At 44.6% G+C, this 20,689-nt stretch overlaps 1 protein-coding gene across 1 annotated transcript in view; it reads right to left on the reverse strand.

Annotated features, from left to right (window-relative positions):
* The window catches only part of RTN1 (reticulon 1), a 179,680-nt gene extending 159,855 nt beyond the window's left edge, over positions 1-19,825 (reverse strand). Inside the window, exon 1 of the mRNA XM_054971529.1 lies at positions 19,642-19,825. Coding sequence (XP_054827504.1) covers positions 19,642-19,825 — 184 coding nt within the window. The remainder of the gene's footprint in view (positions 1-19,641) is intronic.
* Between the last annotated feature and the right edge of the window lie 864 nt (positions 19,826-20,689).

The raw sequence follows: 20,689 nt of genomic DNA on the forward strand, positions 1-20,689 counted from the left end.
TATATATATCTGACCACCAGTTTCCTCATACCCTTCATGCATCTGATGAAGAGAACTGTGGTTCTCGAAAGCTTAAGCTACAGTAAAGTTGGTTAGTCTTAAAGGTGCTACTGGACTCTTTTCTATTTTGCTACTGTGAACGCTATCTTTAAACTTTTAAATTTTATACAATCTCTCTGTTAGGAGGACACTTAACAGTGTCTTTCATATTTTATTTACAATTTTCTTTCTGCTTACCTCAGGGACCCTGATGTTCCGAAGAATTCTATTTTAAGTAAATAAGCAAGGTTGTGGATTATATTTAATGGAGAGTAAATCAATAAACTTACAGGGAGAAAGTGACTTCAAGGATTTACTGAGGAAAAATAAATAATAATATAAATATATTTCCTGATGAATTCTGGGTAACAATTATATTCTGGCACAAGTCATTTTATTGACTTAGATTTTCCATGATTGGCCACTACTCTAAGACTGCAATCTTAAGCAGGTCTATTTAGAATCCTACTGGGGAATCTTCAATGCTATCCTAAAAACACTTTCCCAGGGAAGCGTTGTTAGGATTCCATTTTAAATCTAGCATACTATACCTTCTCCCTGCTTTCCTCGTTAGATTATTATACTGAAGCTGTTTAGCACTGAAAAGTTGATTAGCACTAAATAGTGGGTTATGCTTGAGAGGCCACGTTTCGGGCACATAATGGAAAAATGGCAAAACGACACATACAAAAAGAGGTTGGGATTGCCACTGAAAATGGAAGCTATGTGTCATGTTCCATCTTCTCCCTCCCATAATGTTTAATTCAACTTTCTGCATGTCCTAACACCATTTTGCAAGTCAACCTTTTCTGTCCTTTCAGGCAGCAGCCAATGACTTGAAACAGGGGCAGAGAAACACACACTGTCTTCCTGACACAGGGAAAGTTGAACTAGAATTACAGAAGGGGAATGGTGAAAAACGACACCAAGCTGCCATTTTTGACAGCAGTGCCGTTTTATCCGGAATGTGTGCTTTTGCACTTCCGTCCTGGGCCTGAAATATTTATACCTTTACCATGACAGAGATCAGTTCTCCTGGAGAAAATGGCTGCTTTGGAGGGTGGACTCTGTGGCATTATACCCTCTGAGGTCTTTCCCTCGCCAAAGTTTAATGCTAATCGGCTTTCTAATGCATCTGTGGTTTCATCTTAAGTGCCTTTATCTACTGAATTATGTCTGCCAGTGGATTTGATTTTCCTTCATTTCTTGACAAGGTAAGTAACGTGGTGATACTGAATCATATGATTACAACCGACATCTTGTGAACATCTGGCTCTACTCCTATGAACACAGAGCTCAGGCAAACTGATACAAGCTGTACAGCAATGCACTGAAACAGTAGATGCGACTGATCGCAGTCTCATGCCTTCCTTAGCAGAGGCTTTGCTACAAAGCTAGGAGCTGTGGTGCGGAACGGATACGTCTGATCCATGCCAGCATTAGAGCAGCAGAAAAAAGACAGCTACTGCTTTAGGGGAAATGTAGCCTGTGCATTCACTCCGGATCTAATTTTACATGTGCCTCTAAAAAGTTTTTTCCATTGTTACTGCAGTTGTGGGATAATGGTTGAGCTAGGATCGGAAAAGTCAGTTTCAGATCTTACCCTCTGCCATGATCGTGAGCCACTCACTCTCTTTTAGCCTAAACTACTCTGCAGGGTTGTTGTGGCAACACATTGGGGAGGGAAGAACCATGCATGCTGCACTTAGCTCTCTGGAGGAAGGAAAGCATAGAGACAACCGGCGGGTGAAATCCGTGGCCTCTGCAGTGAAAAGAACAACGGATAGTAGACAGAAAGACCTTTCTTTGCTGTGTGCCCTACAGGGCCGTTGCCCGTCAGAGAAGAGAGTAGTCTGATTTGGTATAATGCATTTATTTAGTTATTTATACCCTGCTTTTCTCTTCAATGGGGGTCAAAAGCTGCTTACAACTATTCTCCCTTCCTCCATTTTATCCTCCCAACAACAACATTGCAAGGTAGGTTAAGCCAAGAGAGAGTGTGACTGGCCCAAGAACACCCCATAGCTTGGTGTCATGGTTAAGAGAGGCAGGACTCTAATCTGAAAAACCAGGTTTGATTCCCCATTTCTCCACTTGAAGCCAGCTGGATGACCTTGGGTCAGTCACAGCTTCACAGGGTGATTGTCGTGAGGATAATAATAACACACTTTGTAAACCACTCTGAATGTGGCATTGTTGTCCTGAAGGGCGATATATAAATCAAATGTTGTTGTTATTGTTATTGTTATTTTATGGCAGTGGGGATTTGGGCCTGAGTCTCCCAGATCTTGGTCCAACAAGGAGCTTATGGCTGCATCACGCTGGCTCTAAGGCACAGAAGCAACTTTAAGCCATAGAAGCAACTTTGCAGCAGAAAGGAAATGCGAGAAATGATGCAAGGGTGGTTTATGCTCATAGTTGGGGTTGCCACCTCTGGGAGAGGAAATTCCTGGAGATTTGGAGGTGGAGCCTGGGAAGGGTAGACTTTGACAGGAGAGAGCTCAGCAGGGAAGCGATGCCATAAAGTCCACCCTCCAAACCTGCCGTTTTCTCCAAGAAAACTCATCTCTGTAGTTGTATTTGTGATCAGCATTAATATCAGGAGAATTCCAGGCCACACCTGGAGGTTAGCAAACCAAGCTTGCACAGTTACTGAATTTTGTATCCCTAGTGCTATTGGATTGCCCATTGGTATCATATTATAAATTATAAATTACATTTCTCTCTCTCCCATTTTACTTTGTTATCCACCTTGAGTCTTAATGAGAAAGGTGGGCTATAAATACATACGCCCAGGGCTTTTTTTCTGGGAAAAGAGGTGGTGGAACTCAGGACCGCACAATGACGGCACTTTGGGTTAGCTGGAACAAGGGGGGAATTTTTTAAAGTTTAAATCGCCCTTGGCGAAAATGGTCACATGGCTGGTGGCCCCGCCCCCTGATCTCCAGACAGAGGGGAGTTTAGATTGCCCTTGGCGCTACTGGAGCAGCGCGGAGGGCAATCTAAACTCCCTTCTGTCCAGAGATCGGGGGCGGGGCCACCGGCCATGTGACCATTTTCAAGAGGTGCTGAAACTCCGTTCCACCGCGTTCCCACTGAAAAAAAGCCCTGCATACACCCATACATACATTATGAGGACTAATTAATCCACCTTAGTGGAACTGGAAGCTTTCTTAGTGCAGGAAACAAATATTGTAAATACATTTACTAAACTGCATCACTCAATTGCTGTTTCCTGACATCTCCTTCTTGCAAGAGGAATTCCTGATCTGACAAACATTCACAGACAAACAGTAAGTTGACAAAGGCAAATGGGAAGGCCTGGGGAAATAAACAAGGCTCTAGTGGCAACCTTTAAGACTAGTAAGTTTTTAAAAATTCTAGCAAAAGCTTTCATGGATCTGAGGCCACTTCATCAGATGCACGTAGTGGCTAGGCAGACAGTTATATATGAGGTTATGAAAAACAGCCATCAAGGGACCAGAAAGTACAAAGTGAGATGAAATGATGGAAAACTCATATATAATCAAGACAAGCACAAGTCCTTGGGAAATGCCTTCTTGAGGAAATCTAATTCAGCTACAAAAAAATTTGCCCCCCCCACCCCGCAATAGCTCCATCTGGTTCCCCATTTGAGAAACCTCGATGGAGTAGAATCAACCCTAACTGGGGCCCAAGAGGTTTAAATAACCTTCTCTGCTCTGCTCTGACAGCAAGGTTCAAGTAGGAGATCTTTTTCAAGCGAATATTGCATAATGTCATTTTGATTAGGAACTTCTATCATGACTAATACACAGCGGGTTTGCACGGTTGGAGATGGCTGATGACTCAGTTTGCCCTGTGTGATGGAGCGATTTTTTGCTCAGGAGAAAACATGCATGGCCGTTTCCACACTACTCACCTTCAGTCAGAACGCCGCGGAATGTTGCGAACAAAACCCGGAAGATAGCATTTTCTTGCGCGAGTTTTGCGCGATGTCGCGCAAAACTCGTGCGAGAAAACGCTATCTTCCGGGTTTTGTTCGCAATGTTCCGCAGCATTCCGAAGGTGAGTAGTGTGAAAACAGCCCTTATGTACAGAGATGCTGAGAACTAGAACTAAAACAAGAGGCAGTGGTTAGAACGTTGAACTAGAATCTGGAAGAACTGGATTCAAACCCCCACAATGCTTGCTGGGTTACCTTAGGCCAGTCACTTTCTCTCAGCCTAATCTACCTTACAGGGTTGTTGTTGACATATGGAGGAAGAGAGTGAACAAAGTACACTGCCCTGAGATCCTTGGAAGAAGGGTGGGATACAAATGTACTAAAAGGATAAGTGATGTAGAAGAGAGAATTTTGAGTGGCGCGGTTTAGCAAGCAAAAAGATGGAAAGCCAAAATTCCCTCTTAAGGAACAGAAGCTATTACCTTGTTTGCATCCGGTCACTGCTGGCAACATGTTAAAACTGTGCTTTCGAGTCACGTCATATCATATCCAGGGCTTTTTTTCAGCTGGAACGTAGGGGAATGGAGTTCCGGAACCGCTTGAAAATGGTCACATGGCTGCTGGCCCCACCCCGATCTCCAGACAGAGGAGAGTTTAGATTGCCCTCCGCACTGCTCAGTGGCGCGGAGGGCAATTAAACTCCCCTCTGTCTGGAGATCAGGGGGGCGGGGCCACCAGCCATGTGACCATTTTCTCCAAGGGCAACCTTGGAGAAAATACATCACGGACAAGACAATAAAAAGCCCTGATCATATCTATATCATCTCACCTCTCTTCTTCCAAGATTTTGGTAGGGATCCTGATGGCTTAATTTGATGGACAAAAGTTATTTTTTTAAATGCCTTTTATTGCCTTTTGTAGTTTCCAGTAGGGATGTGGAGCTTGCAGCCAGTAAAGATCAGTGGCAGAGCGCACGTTTTGCACATGTGAAGTTCTGAGTTTGCTAAGGAACTCTGGTAATAGCTGGGAAAGAGAGCTGTCTGAGAGCTCGGAGAGAGGCTGCTTGACAGAGCCCACCACAGGGGGCTAGAAGATGGACCAATGGTCAGCGTAAAGTGGATTCCTGGGTTCAGGGCAGTTGGAGAAAAAGGGTGAATTGGCAAAGCACCGAGATTCTGGACAGTTGATGCAAACAACTACTTTTTGCAGTGAGCTAGCCAGTCCAAGTCTTTATTGAGCCTGAGGCTGATTGCATCATATTTGCAAATGCAAATATGCAAATATATTCAAAATATATGCAAATATATTTTGCAAATATATTCAGCTCTCCGCTTAACCTACCTCACAGGGTTGTTGTGAGGATAAAACGAAGGACAGGAGAATAATGTAAACCTGGAGTATAAATGAAATAAATAAATAAAATTCCGCCAAGTATTGAGCTAACTGAGTGTGGACTCTAGATAGTCTACACTTGAATTGTATTTCCAGAGGGGCAGCCATGTTTGTCTCTTGCGTTAAAGCCAAGAGTCCCGTATTATTTTAAAGACTACCTAATTTATTGTTCCACAAGTTTTCTTGTGATAACACAAGTGGAATACCACAGATAAAGGCAGAAAACAATAAATTTGTAACCACGATGTATTATACCACGTCAGTAAATTCAATAAATACTTAAAGAAAACAATAACGGAGAACTGAAGAACGGGACGCCCACCTGAGTGAAACACCTGAGAGAACGATATGGAATGAGGAAGAAATAATGATATTGCATTATTTGCAGAAATGACTTACTCGATTTATTTACCCAGGGGTCATTTCATAGAAAAAGAGCTGGAGGAACTCATTAGCATAACTCATTAGCATATGCCACACCCCTTGCCATCACTGGAAGTGTGTCATTAGCATAAATGATTTGCATATGCCACACTCCCTGACATCACCTATCCTGGCTGTTTTGGACCCAATCCTGGCCATTCAGGGCTGGAATTGGGCCCAAAATGGCAAAAAGGGGCTGAAAATGGCCAAAAGGGCCCAAAATGGTCAGGATCAGGCCGCTCCTGAATGGGAGAATGATCCACCACCCGTCAGAGGCCCGATCCGGGCCGTTTTGGCCCCAATCCAGGCAGTAATGGGCCCAAAATGGCCGAGAGTCAGGTGGGCGGAGCCACCTGACTTGTGACCTCTTTGGGGAACTGCCGGAACTGCGTTCCTGTGCGTTCCCCCTCGAAATGACCCCTGTATTAATCTATCATCACATCAGATGGACATTTTTTTTAATTTGGATTTTCCTGTACCTTTTGCACCTTATGTTTAATAGCATTCATTGCTTTTCGGTCTGGTATTAGCTGCACGAACACTTGACTTATCTGACTTGGTCGTTGACTGTTTCCTGACCCATGGGTCTGGTATTAGCTGCATAAACACTTGACTGATTTGACTTGGTCGTTGACTACTTCCTGAACAGGCTGTTCACCATCATTGTTTTCTTTAACTATTTATTGAATTCACTGATGTGGTATAATACATTGTGGTTACAAATTTATTGTTTTCTGCCTTCATCTGTGGTATTCTACTTGTGTTATCACGTTATGTTGTTTGAAGGCGCCACTCCTTCACTTTTGGTTTGGTTGTTCCCATAAGCTTTCTTGGGCAAGCACACAAAACCTAAGGCTACAATAAAGTAGTTTTTAAAGTGCTCTTGGATTCAGTTCTATGCTTGCTTTCAAATTTCTGCAATCCATCCCCCACTGTATTTTTAATTAGATATACCCTTTTGATTCTATTGAATTATACTGTGTAATCCCCCTTGATTCTCAGTGAGAAAGGTGGACTATAAATTTTTTCCCCTCAGAAGAATAAAGCCAGTGTGATATAGTGATTAGAGACTAGGTTCTAGGAGACATGGGTTCAAATCTCCACTCTGCCACAGAATCTCACTGAGTGACCTTGGACTTAATCACTCTCAGCCCAACCTACTTCACCAGGGTTGTTGTGAGAATAAAATGGTAGAGAAGGGAATGATGTTGCAAGCCCCTTTGGGAGGAAAAGTGGGAGGCAAATATTCCATCTATCTTTTTCCCCCTCACCCTCATTTATATGACCATGAGATGTTAAATTTGTTGATGATACATCACCGACAAGAAAGAGTGTGTCGTCTTTTCTCTTCATTTGCAGTGGAAGAACAGCGTTGTTGTGTAAATATCCTTCATCAAATCAAGGGCTGTTGTTTAGTGGGATGAAAACTGAAAATAACTATTCTGTGGGTGTTTATAAGGGAAGGAGTGTTGTTGGGGTTATTTCATTACCACCTTATATAGTGTCATGATCCATTGGTTTTTACTGTCTCACTGAAAAGGTGGGGGGAAGACAATGTTAACTCCCTATTACAGTGTTTTAAAGAAATTGGGGAAGATTGCCAATGCACTGTGAGATCCAGTTAATTGAATCCCACACTAAAGGGTGAGAGGCTGAGTGAAATATAGAACATAAGAAGACACTTCCATGCATCCTTTTTTTTCTATTTGAGCGGAGAAGTTCATCCACAGAGAAAACATATTCTTCGACAGAATGGGCAAAATGACCCGGATGCAGTTGGGATGCTTTACCCTCAGGGCTGAATTTTGAGTTGCTGGCTAGGCCAAGGGTCTGATCCAGTATAAGGCAGCTTTGTTTCGGGAGGGGGTGCATGCAAAAGGTCCTCTATTCAATCACTGGGTTACCAGCTCCTCTTAGCCTCCCAGCAGGAGGTGCAAGACCTGGCACTTACCTTATTACCAGGCCCATGATGCAATTCACGCACTGGGGCTCCATATCAGCACAATGACATCACTTCCAGGAAGTGACGCCATTACACAGGCGTGCGGGGACACGCGCGCTTTGCAGCAGGTTGATTTTGGCATCAAATGGGCCAAAACAGGCCCTTTGGGGCCAAAATTAGCCTACTGCAAAGCACAGGAGCGCTCTCAGGGTGGTGCGATGATGTCACTCCTGGGAGTGATATTGTCACGCTCCCCCTGAAGCCCACCCGGGAGACCTGTTCCCAAGTCTTCCTCCCCCACCGGTCAGGTAAGTGGAGGCAGGGGGTGGAAGGTGAATGTGGGGGATTCCTCACCCCCACTGGGGGAATTGGATCCCTATCAGTGACAGCATCTCACACAGCAGACTGTAGGAAAGATTCATCTCTGCTTGATATAGGGTTACCAGCCCCCAGGTAGTGGCTGGAGATTTCCTTGAATTACAACTGGTCACCAGGCCACAGAGACAGCGTTGCCAGGCCCCTTCAATCTCCCGGCGGGGGGGACAGGGGCCTGGCACTTACCTTTTGGGAGAGGGGTGTGTGCGCACGCTGAGCGCGCGCATGCCCCCCTCCACAGGTGCGATTACGTCACTTTGGGGTGACATCATCGCGCAGCTGGGCGCTGCAGAATGCGCCCTAAACGGGCCGTTCTGCTGCTGATCAGGCCCAGTTTTGAGGCGCTGCAGAGTGCGGGAGTGTTCCTGCGCTCCACAGCGCCTCAAAACGGGCCAGATCCGTGGCAGAACGGGCCCATTTCGGGAGCTGCAGAGCACAAGATTGTTCTTGCGCTCCACAGCGCCTCAAAAATGGGCCCAATCTGCGGCAGAACGGGCCCATTTTGGGTGCTGTGGAGCGCTCCTGCACTCCACAGCTGCTGAAAATGGGCCTAATTTGCCACAGATTGTGCCCGTTTTGAGCGCTGCAGAGCGCAGGAGCACTCCTGTGCTCCGCAGCGGCCCCGATCTGTGGCTGTGAGCTGTGGCTCACAGGAGCATGCCACACGGCAGGGAGCGCGCAAGGAAGGTGCGCCCCCCCCACTGCTCAGGTAAGTGGGGGCGGAGCGGGGTGTGGGGAGCGGGGGCAGCAATTGCAAATGAGGCTGATGAACTATCTCACAAAGCAAAATAAGGAAAGGTTTACAACAGAGGAAAAAATAGTGGGGGGGGAGGGCACATGTGTGAGTGAGATGATTATTTCCAAGTTATTTTTTTAAAAGGAGCAAGCGACTTCTGTACATTCTTCTTGTGGTTTCCCCTAGTAACTATTATATCTCACAACCAGAATTCTGGAGTAAGGATCGAAAAACTCTTCAACACCCCTCTTTTTCTGGTTGCTATAAATCCAATCTCTCTTTGCATCAAAACTAGGCCTACTCATATATAGCTGGCAGATTCCTCGTAGGCTTAATTTCTTTACCGTCCTCAGTTCAGACTTGTTACTTTAGATTATGGTACACAGTAGTGAGACAAAAATTAATGTGCATGGAAGACAGGAGAGAAAAATTGCATTATCTCTGTGGGTTAATAGGAAGCTCTTTCATGCTGGCTTGGACAGAACTGTCCTGTACATTCGTTGATACGGCCGCTTGCTATTGAGCTAGGATTAAGAAGCCTTTGGAGCCGCTGTGAACAGTAATGCTTTTGTTGCTAATGATAAATTAAACTCTCCTCAGCAGGAAAAAGAGAAAAACAGAGATAGGGGGAGGGGAAATGCACAAGAGATAATGTTACCTCTTTGAACCGATGTGTAGGATTTCTGTTTCCCCAGGGTTCAGAATTTACATTGTTGCACAATAATGCAGGATAGGAAAAATTACTATTGATTTATTATAAATATAACCTCTATGGATTATAGCATCGATCCCCAGCAAGGTGCCCATGGGCACCACAGCACCCACCAGTGTGATTCCTGGAGCCCTATTGCTAATTCCAAAAACACCTCTGCAGAAGTGCAGAATGTGGGAGCACTGACAGGAGGGCCCTGGAGAGCTTCTGCGCTTCACAGCAGGCCAATTTAGACCCTAAACGGGCCCGATTTGGCCTATTTCGGGCTCAAATTGGCCCACCAAGGAGCATGGGAGCACCACCCAAGAGAGTGCCCTGAGAGGCTCATTCCCCCACTTTCCCCCCTGCCAGCCAGTGATGGCCAGCCTGCCGGCCGGCCTGAGATAGCATTCCCCCTGCCAGCCGGCCTGAAATGGCATTCCCCCACTTTTCCCCGTGCCGGCCAGCGGGAGACCCCCAGTGGGAACTGCCCCCTTCCTTCTTCTGTGGCTAGCCTGAAATGGCAGTTGGTTTTAGAATGCTGAGTTGACAGTTGGTGTTAACAAAAGGAGGGGTTGAGAGTTGGAGAAAACGGATGAGTAGAGAGTGGCATCCTGGCTTCTGACCAGAGAGGGTCAGCCAGAGAGTCCTCTGTGTGAGGAAGGAAGGGAAAAGTGTACCCTTACAGGAAAAATCATGAAATTCATGAAGCACTTTTAGTTCTTGGACTAAAGTGGGAAAGATAGCTCTAACTTTTACTGGGACGCAACAGATCTGAGAACATGTAGTGAACCAAGGAAGTGGGTAGCAAGGAGTCTCCCCTATGGCCAAAGGAATGGGGCTATATAGCTTTGGCATAACTATAACTCCTGCCCAGTATCTGAAAGGGTTTTGACTCAGTGGAGTACCCTGAAGTCTGCAGGAAAAAGGATACACGTGCTGTGTGTGTGTTAAAATTGGAGCACCTGAGTTGTTGACGGAGCGTCAAAGAAAGAACTCATTTAAGTCTGATAACACCAACGTCTCTCACTCAAGTCAGCAATTTGCTAAGCCATACCAAGTGTTTTGTGCCTCACACCAGTGAAGTAATTGGTACAAAAATCTCTTAGTTACTTCAGTTTTAAGTACCTGCCTACATGCCTACTTAGCCAACCTGCTTAAATAAACCTTCTGTTTCCTTTTAAAATTCCATAAGCCTTGTGTGCCAGTTTCTTTTTAAGGGAAACGCAAACCCCTGATCTTCCCTCTACTTAAGACTTGGCTGGATAACATCACACATCCTGTACATCAAGGGTGGGACAATAAAGGAAGTTGAAGCTACAAACACAACCACACTACCAAAGGCTTCTCAGCCCAGTAAACAGCTTTAGGAGGAGAATTTTACCTCAGAGTAGGGGAAGGTCAGACCAAGCTTTGGTCAGCAAAGGGTCTGCAACACCTGCCCTTTCCAGACTCCACCCCCCAAATCTCCAGAAGTTTCCCAACCCAGAGTTGGCATACCTACTGTTTGCTGATGGAAGTTCTGTTATGGTCCTCAAGCAGAGCTATGATGGGTAGCTAAGATCTGCTTGGGACAGTCCAAAGGTACTGGAGAACTTCCTATGCATTTATGCTAGAGAACAGTTTCCAGGGAATAGCATCAGTATGTGTGATATTTATGGAAACATTTATTTTTTTTAAATTACCACCCATGTATAAAAATAAATAACAGAATCCAGGTCCAGATGGTGTGTTGGGTGCCAAGAAATGCACAAAATCTTCTCCAATTTCACAACCTGGAGGATCAGGCCCAAACGACTACTATCCCCTCCCCAAATGCTCCTTTTTCAGGTTTAGGAAGTGGAAGGGTGGGAAGATACGTACGGATGTGTGTTTGAAATTACTGTTCCACACAAAAGTGCTAAGCTTCTTCTAGAAGTAGCAGTATTTTGTCTGGTTAAATTCGGGTCTGCTGGGATAAAATGTACTCTAATGATTGTTATAATAGCCATGTGGAAGGAACAGATGTGAACTCTTCAACTTTTTCACAGCTTGGATTTTTGATTGAAATATTTAAGCATCTACGCATTAAATCAAATGTTAACCGCCGCTCGCCTTGCCGGGCCCACCATAGAGGCTGCTGGCTCACACACAATCCATATGGACGTGTCCCTGCTCATTTTGTCTGAACTCAAAACTGAAACAGGCATGCCACAGAAAAGCCATTTGCTGATGCCCATTTCAGTAAATATATGTGGATTTTAAAATGAAGCCATAGCTTCCAAGCAGGTAGCACGGAGATGGATGAGAGGTGGACGTGGAATCAATCATTCTTAGAATGTATTATAGCTCTTTGGCATTGCGCTGAGTCAGTCCAGTTAACGCCATATGGTCCATTCAGATTACCAGTGGTCTATCCCCAGTTCCTGCATCCTGAGATCTTTTTAAACTGGAGATACAATGGTTGGAACTGCAGGCATCCATCATGCATAGCACAGATTCTACCACAGAGCTGTGACCCCTCCCAAGGGGAAGGGGGCAATGTGTGTGCTTTGCATAGTTCTTTATCAAACCCTTAACTAGCTGGGAAGGAAATTGAAGAATTTCTGTATATATGATTCTTACATTGTACTCATGTTGAAGCAAGGGTGAAATCTGCAAAATTTCACACAGGCTACAGAATCATGTAATTTATAGATCACCTAATCATGTGACTTAGAGCCAAACTACAAGTAACAAATGACACAGGTTGGACATTTATCAGCATCCCTCAAGTTTTGATGGGAAATGTAGGCAGCTTGGCGGAATGTTGGATAAGTGACATTGGACAGCAGTCGGAGAGCCAAGCTGCAAGACCAGGACGACCTGACAAGTGTCCAACTAGTGTCAGGTGTCACTTGTAGTTTGGCCCACTGTCTTCCTATTGATACTTTGGCCTCTAAATAAAAAGGAAATAGATTTCACTGCATGGGGTCCAAAACAGTCATCTTTTGTCCAGCCTAAGTCAAACACAATTAAAATAGGATCACTGAGCATAAACTGACTTACGAATTTGTTCTCACATCACACTTTAATGTATGAAGATCAGCACTTTGGTATTAAAGTCTGGGCATTTTGTAATGCGAGAACAACCATACAAGTGTGTATTTCATCTCATATATCCAGGAGACAATGACCATTTTTGCTTCCGGACTCATGCATTAGGCCAAAGTCATTGATGTGGCACATTCTCATATTACGAGGGTCTTTGCGCCAACGCATGAGCCCAGAAGCACAAGCAGGGGATGGCTTCCAGAACCCAGATGCGTGGCTCAGAGCATCTTACGTGGCCATCCTTACATTGCAAAATACATTCATCTTCAATGTCCAAGGGCACATCGTCTTATCTTAAAGGAGAACATATATGTCAAGGGTTAGGTAAACCCAGTAAAGATGGAAGTTCTTTCAATCAAAGAGCAGGACAATTCAGTCACCAGTATTAAAACTTAATAGGCAGACAAGAAGGAATTCTGGGTATTCTCACATCATAATTTAACCCCTGAAATCTGATGAAGAGTTCTGTGTTGCCTGAGAATTTCTTTCCAGCGTTTTCAGTACCTATTGGGTTAGATCCCACAGAAGATTTCCATGTGCACAACAGTCCTCGGGCATGTGGAAATGATCCCTTGCCACCTACTTGTACTAAGTGAAGGCAACTGTATCCCTGCTCTCTTTTCCATGTGTGCAGATCTAATGTAAGGTGAAATGAATCATGCAGACCACCTGCTGCCCATTCCATTTTTCTGTGTGTGCATTACAATTTAGTTAAAGTTATACTCAAGTGCTATGTGCCACTGCAGGTCTCGAGCCATTGCTTGCATAAGTGGAATGGCACTAAGCATGTTTTACATTCTGCTCATGCACTCCTGGATCAAATCCACTGATATCAACAACAGCATGTCTTCTAGAGCTCTCTCAGTCCCACCTACCTGTGACCACTGTGGGGATAATAACATACTTTGTAGACCGCTTTGAGTAGGCATTAAGTTTTCCTGAAGAGTGGTATATAAATCGATTGCTGTCATTGTTGTCGTCGTTATTAAAAATACTAAGCTGCTTTCACGCTCGTTGGATAGTGCAATTTCAATGCACTCCAGTGATGGGTTGCAAGTGGTTTTTGCTGTTCCACACAGGAAAATTCACTTGCAAACAATTGCTAAAGTGCTTTGAAACGGCATTATCCAAAAAAGCAGACCTAAAGAAATATCTCTACCAGGCACTGAAAAGGAAAAATAAGTTACACAGAGGTTAGAGCTGTCGATCAAAGTGTTTCAACTCGCTAATTACCTGTTGATTAATCAATTGATTTAAATTAACTTGCCTATTACTAACATGTCAATATAGAATACAGGTGCCTTTTTGAGGTATTTAACAAAAATAACGTACAGCTTTAGCGCAAGAACTGGCAATCTTCAGTGTTTTCATCTATCGTCGTTGTACCAGAATGAAAATAGCCTTTAAAAAAAAAGAAGCTCGTCTTTAGCATCCAACCTCACACTGATTAATATTTGCCCTCAGAGATTAAATTTATATGGACACATGAAGCTACTTTATACCAACGTTGTCTAACCCAATTTCATCTATTCTGACTGGCAGCTGCTTTCCAGAAATAATCTCCAGTGCTGCAGTCTGAGATCCTTTTCACTGGATTGAACCTGGGACTTTTTGTACAGAAATTGCATATTCTACCAATGAGCAATTAGTTGTTGCTGAAACAAACCCTTCCAGGCCTCGAAAGCAACCATTTTTCTCCAGGGGAACTGATCTCTGTGGCCTGGAGATCATTTGTAATTCCAGGAGATCTCCAGCCATCACTTGAAGCTTGGCCACCCTACTTTTTTTCCTTCGCCCTTCCTGCAAGGAACTCAGGTACATGGCTTGCCCCTCCATATTATGCTCACACCAACAACCCTCTGAGATAGGTTAAGCTGAGAGAGGCAGTGGCTGGCCCAGGATCACCCACCAAGCTTCATGGCAGAGCAAGCCTTTGAAACTAGGCCTCCCAAATCCTTGTCTGATGTTCTAACCGCTACACCATAGTGTCTGTTATTTGGTCCGAATTGGACCAAAGGATAGAATTTATTTATTTACTTCCTTTATACCCCACTTTTTCCCCCTTCAAGGACTCAAAGTAGCTTACAGTATCATTCTCCTCTCTTCCATTTTATCCTCTGAAGAACCCTGCAGGGTAGTTCAGGCTGCAACGATGTGACTGGCCCAAGGTCACCCAGCAAGGTTCCATGGCAGAGTACTAATTCGAACCTAAGCCTCCCACTTCCTAGCTCAGCACTACAGCCACTACATTGAAAGCCCCGAATGATGTGCCACAAATACTCCCCAGTTCTTTTTAGCACACGGGAAACAAACAATGCAGAGGACAGGCAGCCCCCCAATCCATGGCCGTCGTCACACGGGCCCTTATTTCGTCAGTTTTGCACTAGAAATCGTTTCTTCTGTTATCGTTATTAGAACGGATTCTCTCATCTTTTGACAACTGCTTGTGCTTCCAGTCAGTCACATTAAAAGGGAAAAACGCAATTCGACGGTCAGTCAAAGTACCTCCGGAAATGGGGCCCTAAAAATCCCGCCCCTTTTTTTAAAAAAATTTTTTCGCATATCTGCGCTATATCACTTTTCTATTATACCAATGTTGTGCTGGGCCAGCCCAAAAGCCAACTGTGATAGGTAGCAGAGGTTTCCCGCCCATGGCAGAATAGTGCTATAGCGCTAGAAGGCTGACATTTTTTTTAAAAAATTACTTTGAGGCTTAATTGCGGGTCGCACTGGGGCTTGTGAGAGTGTAGGGCAGGAGAATCAGTGTTAGGTGAGACAGATGATCGGGGAGACTGAGCGTTTTGGTGCTGCAAAGTGTTCATAGTCAATCCAGGGCATTCACATGGAAGTGGTTAAAGACGACATAAAGAGTCACAAAGCATGAATTGGGGAGAATGGCAAAATCGCAAGAGAGCCGAAATAAGGTGAGCATTCAGCGGAAGATGGCGCTAGTTTGCCGCTAAATTTATGGCCGTGTGATGACGGCCCATATGCCTCTCCAAAACACATCCCTTCTTTTTCCTGCATGTCTCTTCTCTCATATTATTTCCCTATTGCCAAAATATTTAAAAGCCGCATTTCCCTTGTCATGGGAAATTTGCCCCATATGGCACTCTTGGGAACAATTCTCCTTCTTTCAGCCATATAACCTCTAGGAGTACTTCCTGCATTGGGTACGTTTTATTACACCTGACCTTCTGATGCATATTAAAAAATTATCTTATTCCAAAGGGCATTCGGGAGGGGAGCGTAATGATTTTCTTTGATGCTGCTTTGTCATTATCTCTGGTGTTCTTGTTAAAATGACACAGAGCAATGCGCAAGCTTTTGAGTTCTCCAGCAAACTTCATCGGGGTGGATAGTTTTTTTTAAAAGGTGGAAGTTAAAAAGATGTTTCCGACTAGGAATCTTTTTCCTGCAGGACTCTCTGAACAAGAGCAGATGAAAGGTCCTCAGAATCACGCCCTGAAATACCTCGTTCCCTTTTAAAAATGATTTTAACATCCAGCCTAATGAAAAGTTTGGAAGGACTTGAAAGCTTGCACAATGTTCTGCAATATTTTGGTTGCTATTAATAAATGGTATTACACAGATTTTGCTCAGAGGGTGTTTCTTTGGGCCAGTGTGGCTACTTGGACGTTTGGCTCCTACTGTTTCTGATTATTCTCATTTGCTATGTTTTCATAATGTTTTTTAAAACTGACTTTATCTTCTATTTTGTTAGCCTTCTTGAGCGCCCAAGTGGCAGAATGAGAGGGTAGAAATATCACAAATAAATAAATATAATGCTGAAATTGGGAACGTTGGAGATTTCCTGCCCTTGCAAGCAACATTTATTAATTTGCTTGCTTACTACATTTATCATCCGCCTTTCTCATTGACACTCAAGGCATATTGCAGAGTTATAAGAACAACAGAAGAAAGATCAGAACGATACATGCAAGGAACAGGCGATAAAACTGGATTAGAAGTATTAAAGAACAATGAAATAAAAACAGTATAATACATCCAAAAACCTGGATGCCACAAATTACAAGATCCAATAAACAAGATTTCACAGTTAGAGAAAAATGAGTTAAGACAGTAGAAACACATCCAATAAACAAGGCAAGGACAGAGGAACACACACCAGGATCTCGCTGGCTCATGTAGAAAATGCTCCCAGTCACTTAGGGAGGGGGAAAGCAGGCTATGATAGTTTAGAAATTATCAGCAGCATTCCAAGGGTAGGCATAATTCATAGCCTAGCTCTTGAGTGTAAGCTTTTGGGGCAGGGACCTACCATTTACGCCTGTGTGACACAATGACAGTCAATCAACATACCAACAGGACAGCTAAGTTGATCCCATGCAAATATACTGCCAGTCCTGTTTGTGCATATTAACAATGGCTTCATAAAGTTTATTTCCCCAGTGGATTGTGACAATCAATGACATTTTCTGCAGCAGAATATGCTCCTTTACCAAACCCACTCTCTTAAACACCCTTAAAAGAAAGTATCGTGACAAAGTGCAGAATGGACCTGTTTTTGAAACATGCTGGGAAGTTCACAAGATAAATGGAGAGCTTTCCTATGTGGAATGCTTTTGAAAAGCCACTTCATGTGACAAAACAATGGTAAACAGAAACACTTCCTCCGGTGGCAAGGAGACATAGGAGTATTTATTAGAGTACTTTCAGCGCACAGAATAACACTGAGATCAGTAAGAGAGGAGTAGGTAGATACCTTGTTCCTATACAGAAGCATGACTCCATAGATATCCATGGGAGTTATTCCTAACAAGGAATGTTGAAGACTGGGGTACATGTTTTGGACAAAATAAAATTGGGTACTGCAGCATTTAAGAAAATAGCATCTTCCTTACTCCCCCCCAACTTACTCCTGTTATTAAGGAGGAGACTAATACAATTCAAAACTGAGTTGTTATATTTTTCTTAGCTTTAAAAAAAAAAAAACCTTGTGATATGGCCACAACAAGGAAGCCTCAGAAATCACAGCCTCTGCCCTGCTTTTTTAGTCTCCCTGGCTTAGTCTTCATAAAAGTAAAGGATTTTCTTTTTAAAGATTTGCTTTAGAGATGATTCCAAGAAGAAGGATGGGAGAAAAAAAATCTTCCCAACACTGCTTAAGCACTATTCTTTATCATCTATTTAGAAAGTTTGAACCAGACAAAAGGATGACATGATTTCTTAATACAGTAAAGAGATTTTTTTTAAAAATGGAGATCGATGCTGTCATTAAGGAAAACCTTCTTTGGTCTTTGCAATGTCTAAGTTTTACAATTACCAGGTTTCTCAGCCGAAAGGGATACTCAGTGGATATAATGGGTGCTTGTTCTTCGGGTAAGCCTTCAGAGAAATCCACCTAAGCATTTCATCTCTATTTATACTTGCGTACCCCACTCCTAGCCAGCAGCTTTCTCCTCCAGTAATCACATTCCTGCCGAGCCAGGATCGACCCCAATAGCACATTAAAGACCAAGAGTTTCCAGGGTATAATCTCTCAAGAGTGATACTCCCTTTATCAGATCCCCTTTTTTTATCCCATTCGGAAGGTGGGAAGGGTATTGCAAAGCAATCAGGTGGGATGTAGAAGTACAATGTGAAATGTAATTAGCTCGACTGGAGTAGGGGAAGAAATGCATAAAATTGGCATCTGTAGTGAGAGAAGAATCCTGTGTCCCTGTTCAGCCCTGAGGGTCCATTGTTCTGAATTTGTGAATGAACTCAGTTTCAGCAATCACATTCCTGCCAAAATCAATAATAACTTTTTGAAAAGTAACACCAAGAAGGTTGATTCGGCAGCGGGTGCACTTGTTCAGCACAAGACAACAGCCTAACATGTTCTCTCGATTAAGGATTCACTTCACTACCAGACTCAAAATATAAACAGCAACAGGAGATAGAGGGGGGGGAATCTCCCCTCAAATCCATGTTGTCCCTACAAAGGAGAATTAATACTCCCCCCTCTCTAAAGTGAAGGAAGCTACCAATAGCCAGGGATGCTGTTGGCACTTTGTGCAGAATAAGGGCCAAAGGATCAGGCCGGGAGAAAAACCCAACCGAACAATGCAGCTCCAGAGGTGGTGACGATTGTTCCATTGCATAACTGGGACCCGTCTTTTCTCCCAGCCACTCCCACTCCCCCAACTAGTTTCACACAAGTTTAATACTGCAAGATTGCATAACAAGGACACAAATCTGTTCCTTGGCAGGTGGGAATTAAAACTAGAGCAGGCAACTTTCTTTACACACAGGAGCTGGTGGGGAGGAGGAAATCCCCCATCCAGCAATCTTCTTCACAAACAACCACGCTCCGAAGCTGGAGGGAGCTCTTCAGTTTCACAAGCACTACACCACTGAAAATTTTGAAAATAACTAACAGTTCGCCTGTCTCCAACACCAGACAATCTAAAACAGACACACAACCCAGAAAATTGAAACTTACTACAGCAAATGAGATCCGACATCCAGTGGGAACCAAGCGTGTCCCAAAAACCAAACCCAAAACAGCCGAATTCTCTGCATCCCTCCCCCTCAATCAAATCTAGAGGTTGGAATTAACTACCAAAGGACATCTTATGGTGCAGTCCAACCCTCAGGGCGCTGTAATGTATTCTGGCCTGTTGGAGGATTTCTATATGAGGGGCGTGGGGCAGCAGGCACGCACGCCTTGCTAACTGAAATGTGAGGCAAGACTGGGTCCCAGTAGCACCTTAAAGGCCCACAAGATTTCCAGGCTATGAGCTTTCGTTAGCGCTCCTTTGGTCAGATACTACATGATGCATTTCTTTTACAGAGGAAAACCGCACCCTAGGCCAAACGGCGACTAATGCATTACCAAGGGCCCTGCAGAAGTTCGGGCGGCCACGGGATCGCTTCTCCCCCTCCACCCACCGCCCAGCCCAAATTTTTATCTCAGGCCTCGATTGCGGGCTGCCTTAGTCCGAATCCCCAGGACGCCCAGCCGGAGAGCCGGCGGGTACGAGCGCTGGGCAGGAGCGCCCGGCCCTTTGTTGAGCATCCCTGGGTACCGCGCCTTTTACCTGTGGATGCAGTTGCCATGGCAACGGGCGGGGGTTCCTTGGCTGAGCCGAACGCCGCCGCCGGCTGCTGCGCCCCTTCTGCATCCCAGCGTCTAGCCGCAGCTCCGGCTGCGCTCTCGTCCTCGGCGCCGTCGCCAACCCAGTGCTGCTCGGAGCCGTGGCGATGATCCGGCGGCGCAGCCATCCCGGCTGGAGGCGAGACGGGAGGGGAAGGAAGGCTGGCAGCTGCAGCAGGGGCCGCTCTGGGGAACCTGGCCGCCCGCAGGAGGAGGAGGAGGAAACCGGGCTGCCTTCGCTGCTGCTGCTGCTGCCGCCGAGTCGCCGAGCAAGCGCCTCTTACGCAGGTGCCAATGGCTCGGCGAGCTGGAGCCTGCCAGCCCTTGCGTCACCCTGTGGCTGGCATATCACAGGGCAGGGGGAAAAGATTCCCCAGGCCGGCTTCGAACGCTGCCCGCTGGAATGGTTTCCACCCATTGGAGGCCTGAGGGAGTGTGGGGGTTAAAAAGGAGGGGCAAGGGGGACTTCTGGAAAGGGGACTCCCTCCCACCCTACCCCAGCCCCTGCCTTCCTCTCATTGGGATCGTGGTTCACTGCAAAAAAGGTCCCCCCATCCTCACAAGATCCACCTTAGATTTATTTATGGATTTGGTTACACCAACTTCTGCTTCTGGATTCGGAGTCACTGGGATCATTTTAAAGCCAATGGATTTATTTTAAAAAAATGTTTTGAAGCATTTTATTATATTTTAATTATTTTAAAAACGGGCTGCCTTGAGGAACCTTGGGGGGGTAAAAAGAGAAAAAAATTAAACAAGTTAGTAAGATATTAGAATGTTTATATCACTTGTAAGTGCACACTGATAGAGGGAGTTGGGTAGGATCTTTCATATACTATCAGTCTTAGAAACGTCCTCCTCTCTTCTGATTTAAATATGCCTCTTTAGCCCCACCTCCTTTCATTTTTAGCAATCTTTCTTAAAAAAAAAAATTTAACTTCAGTGTAGCCTGATTATATTATCTTGTAAAAGTTACTATTACCCAAAATAGT

This window comes from Eublepharis macularius, chromosome 2 (assembly GCF_028583425.1).
Source record: "Eublepharis macularius isolate TG4126 chromosome 2, MPM_Emac_v1.0, whole genome shotgun sequence".
NCBI lineage: Eukaryota > Metazoa > Chordata > Lepidosauria > Squamata > Eublepharidae > Eublepharis > Eublepharis macularius.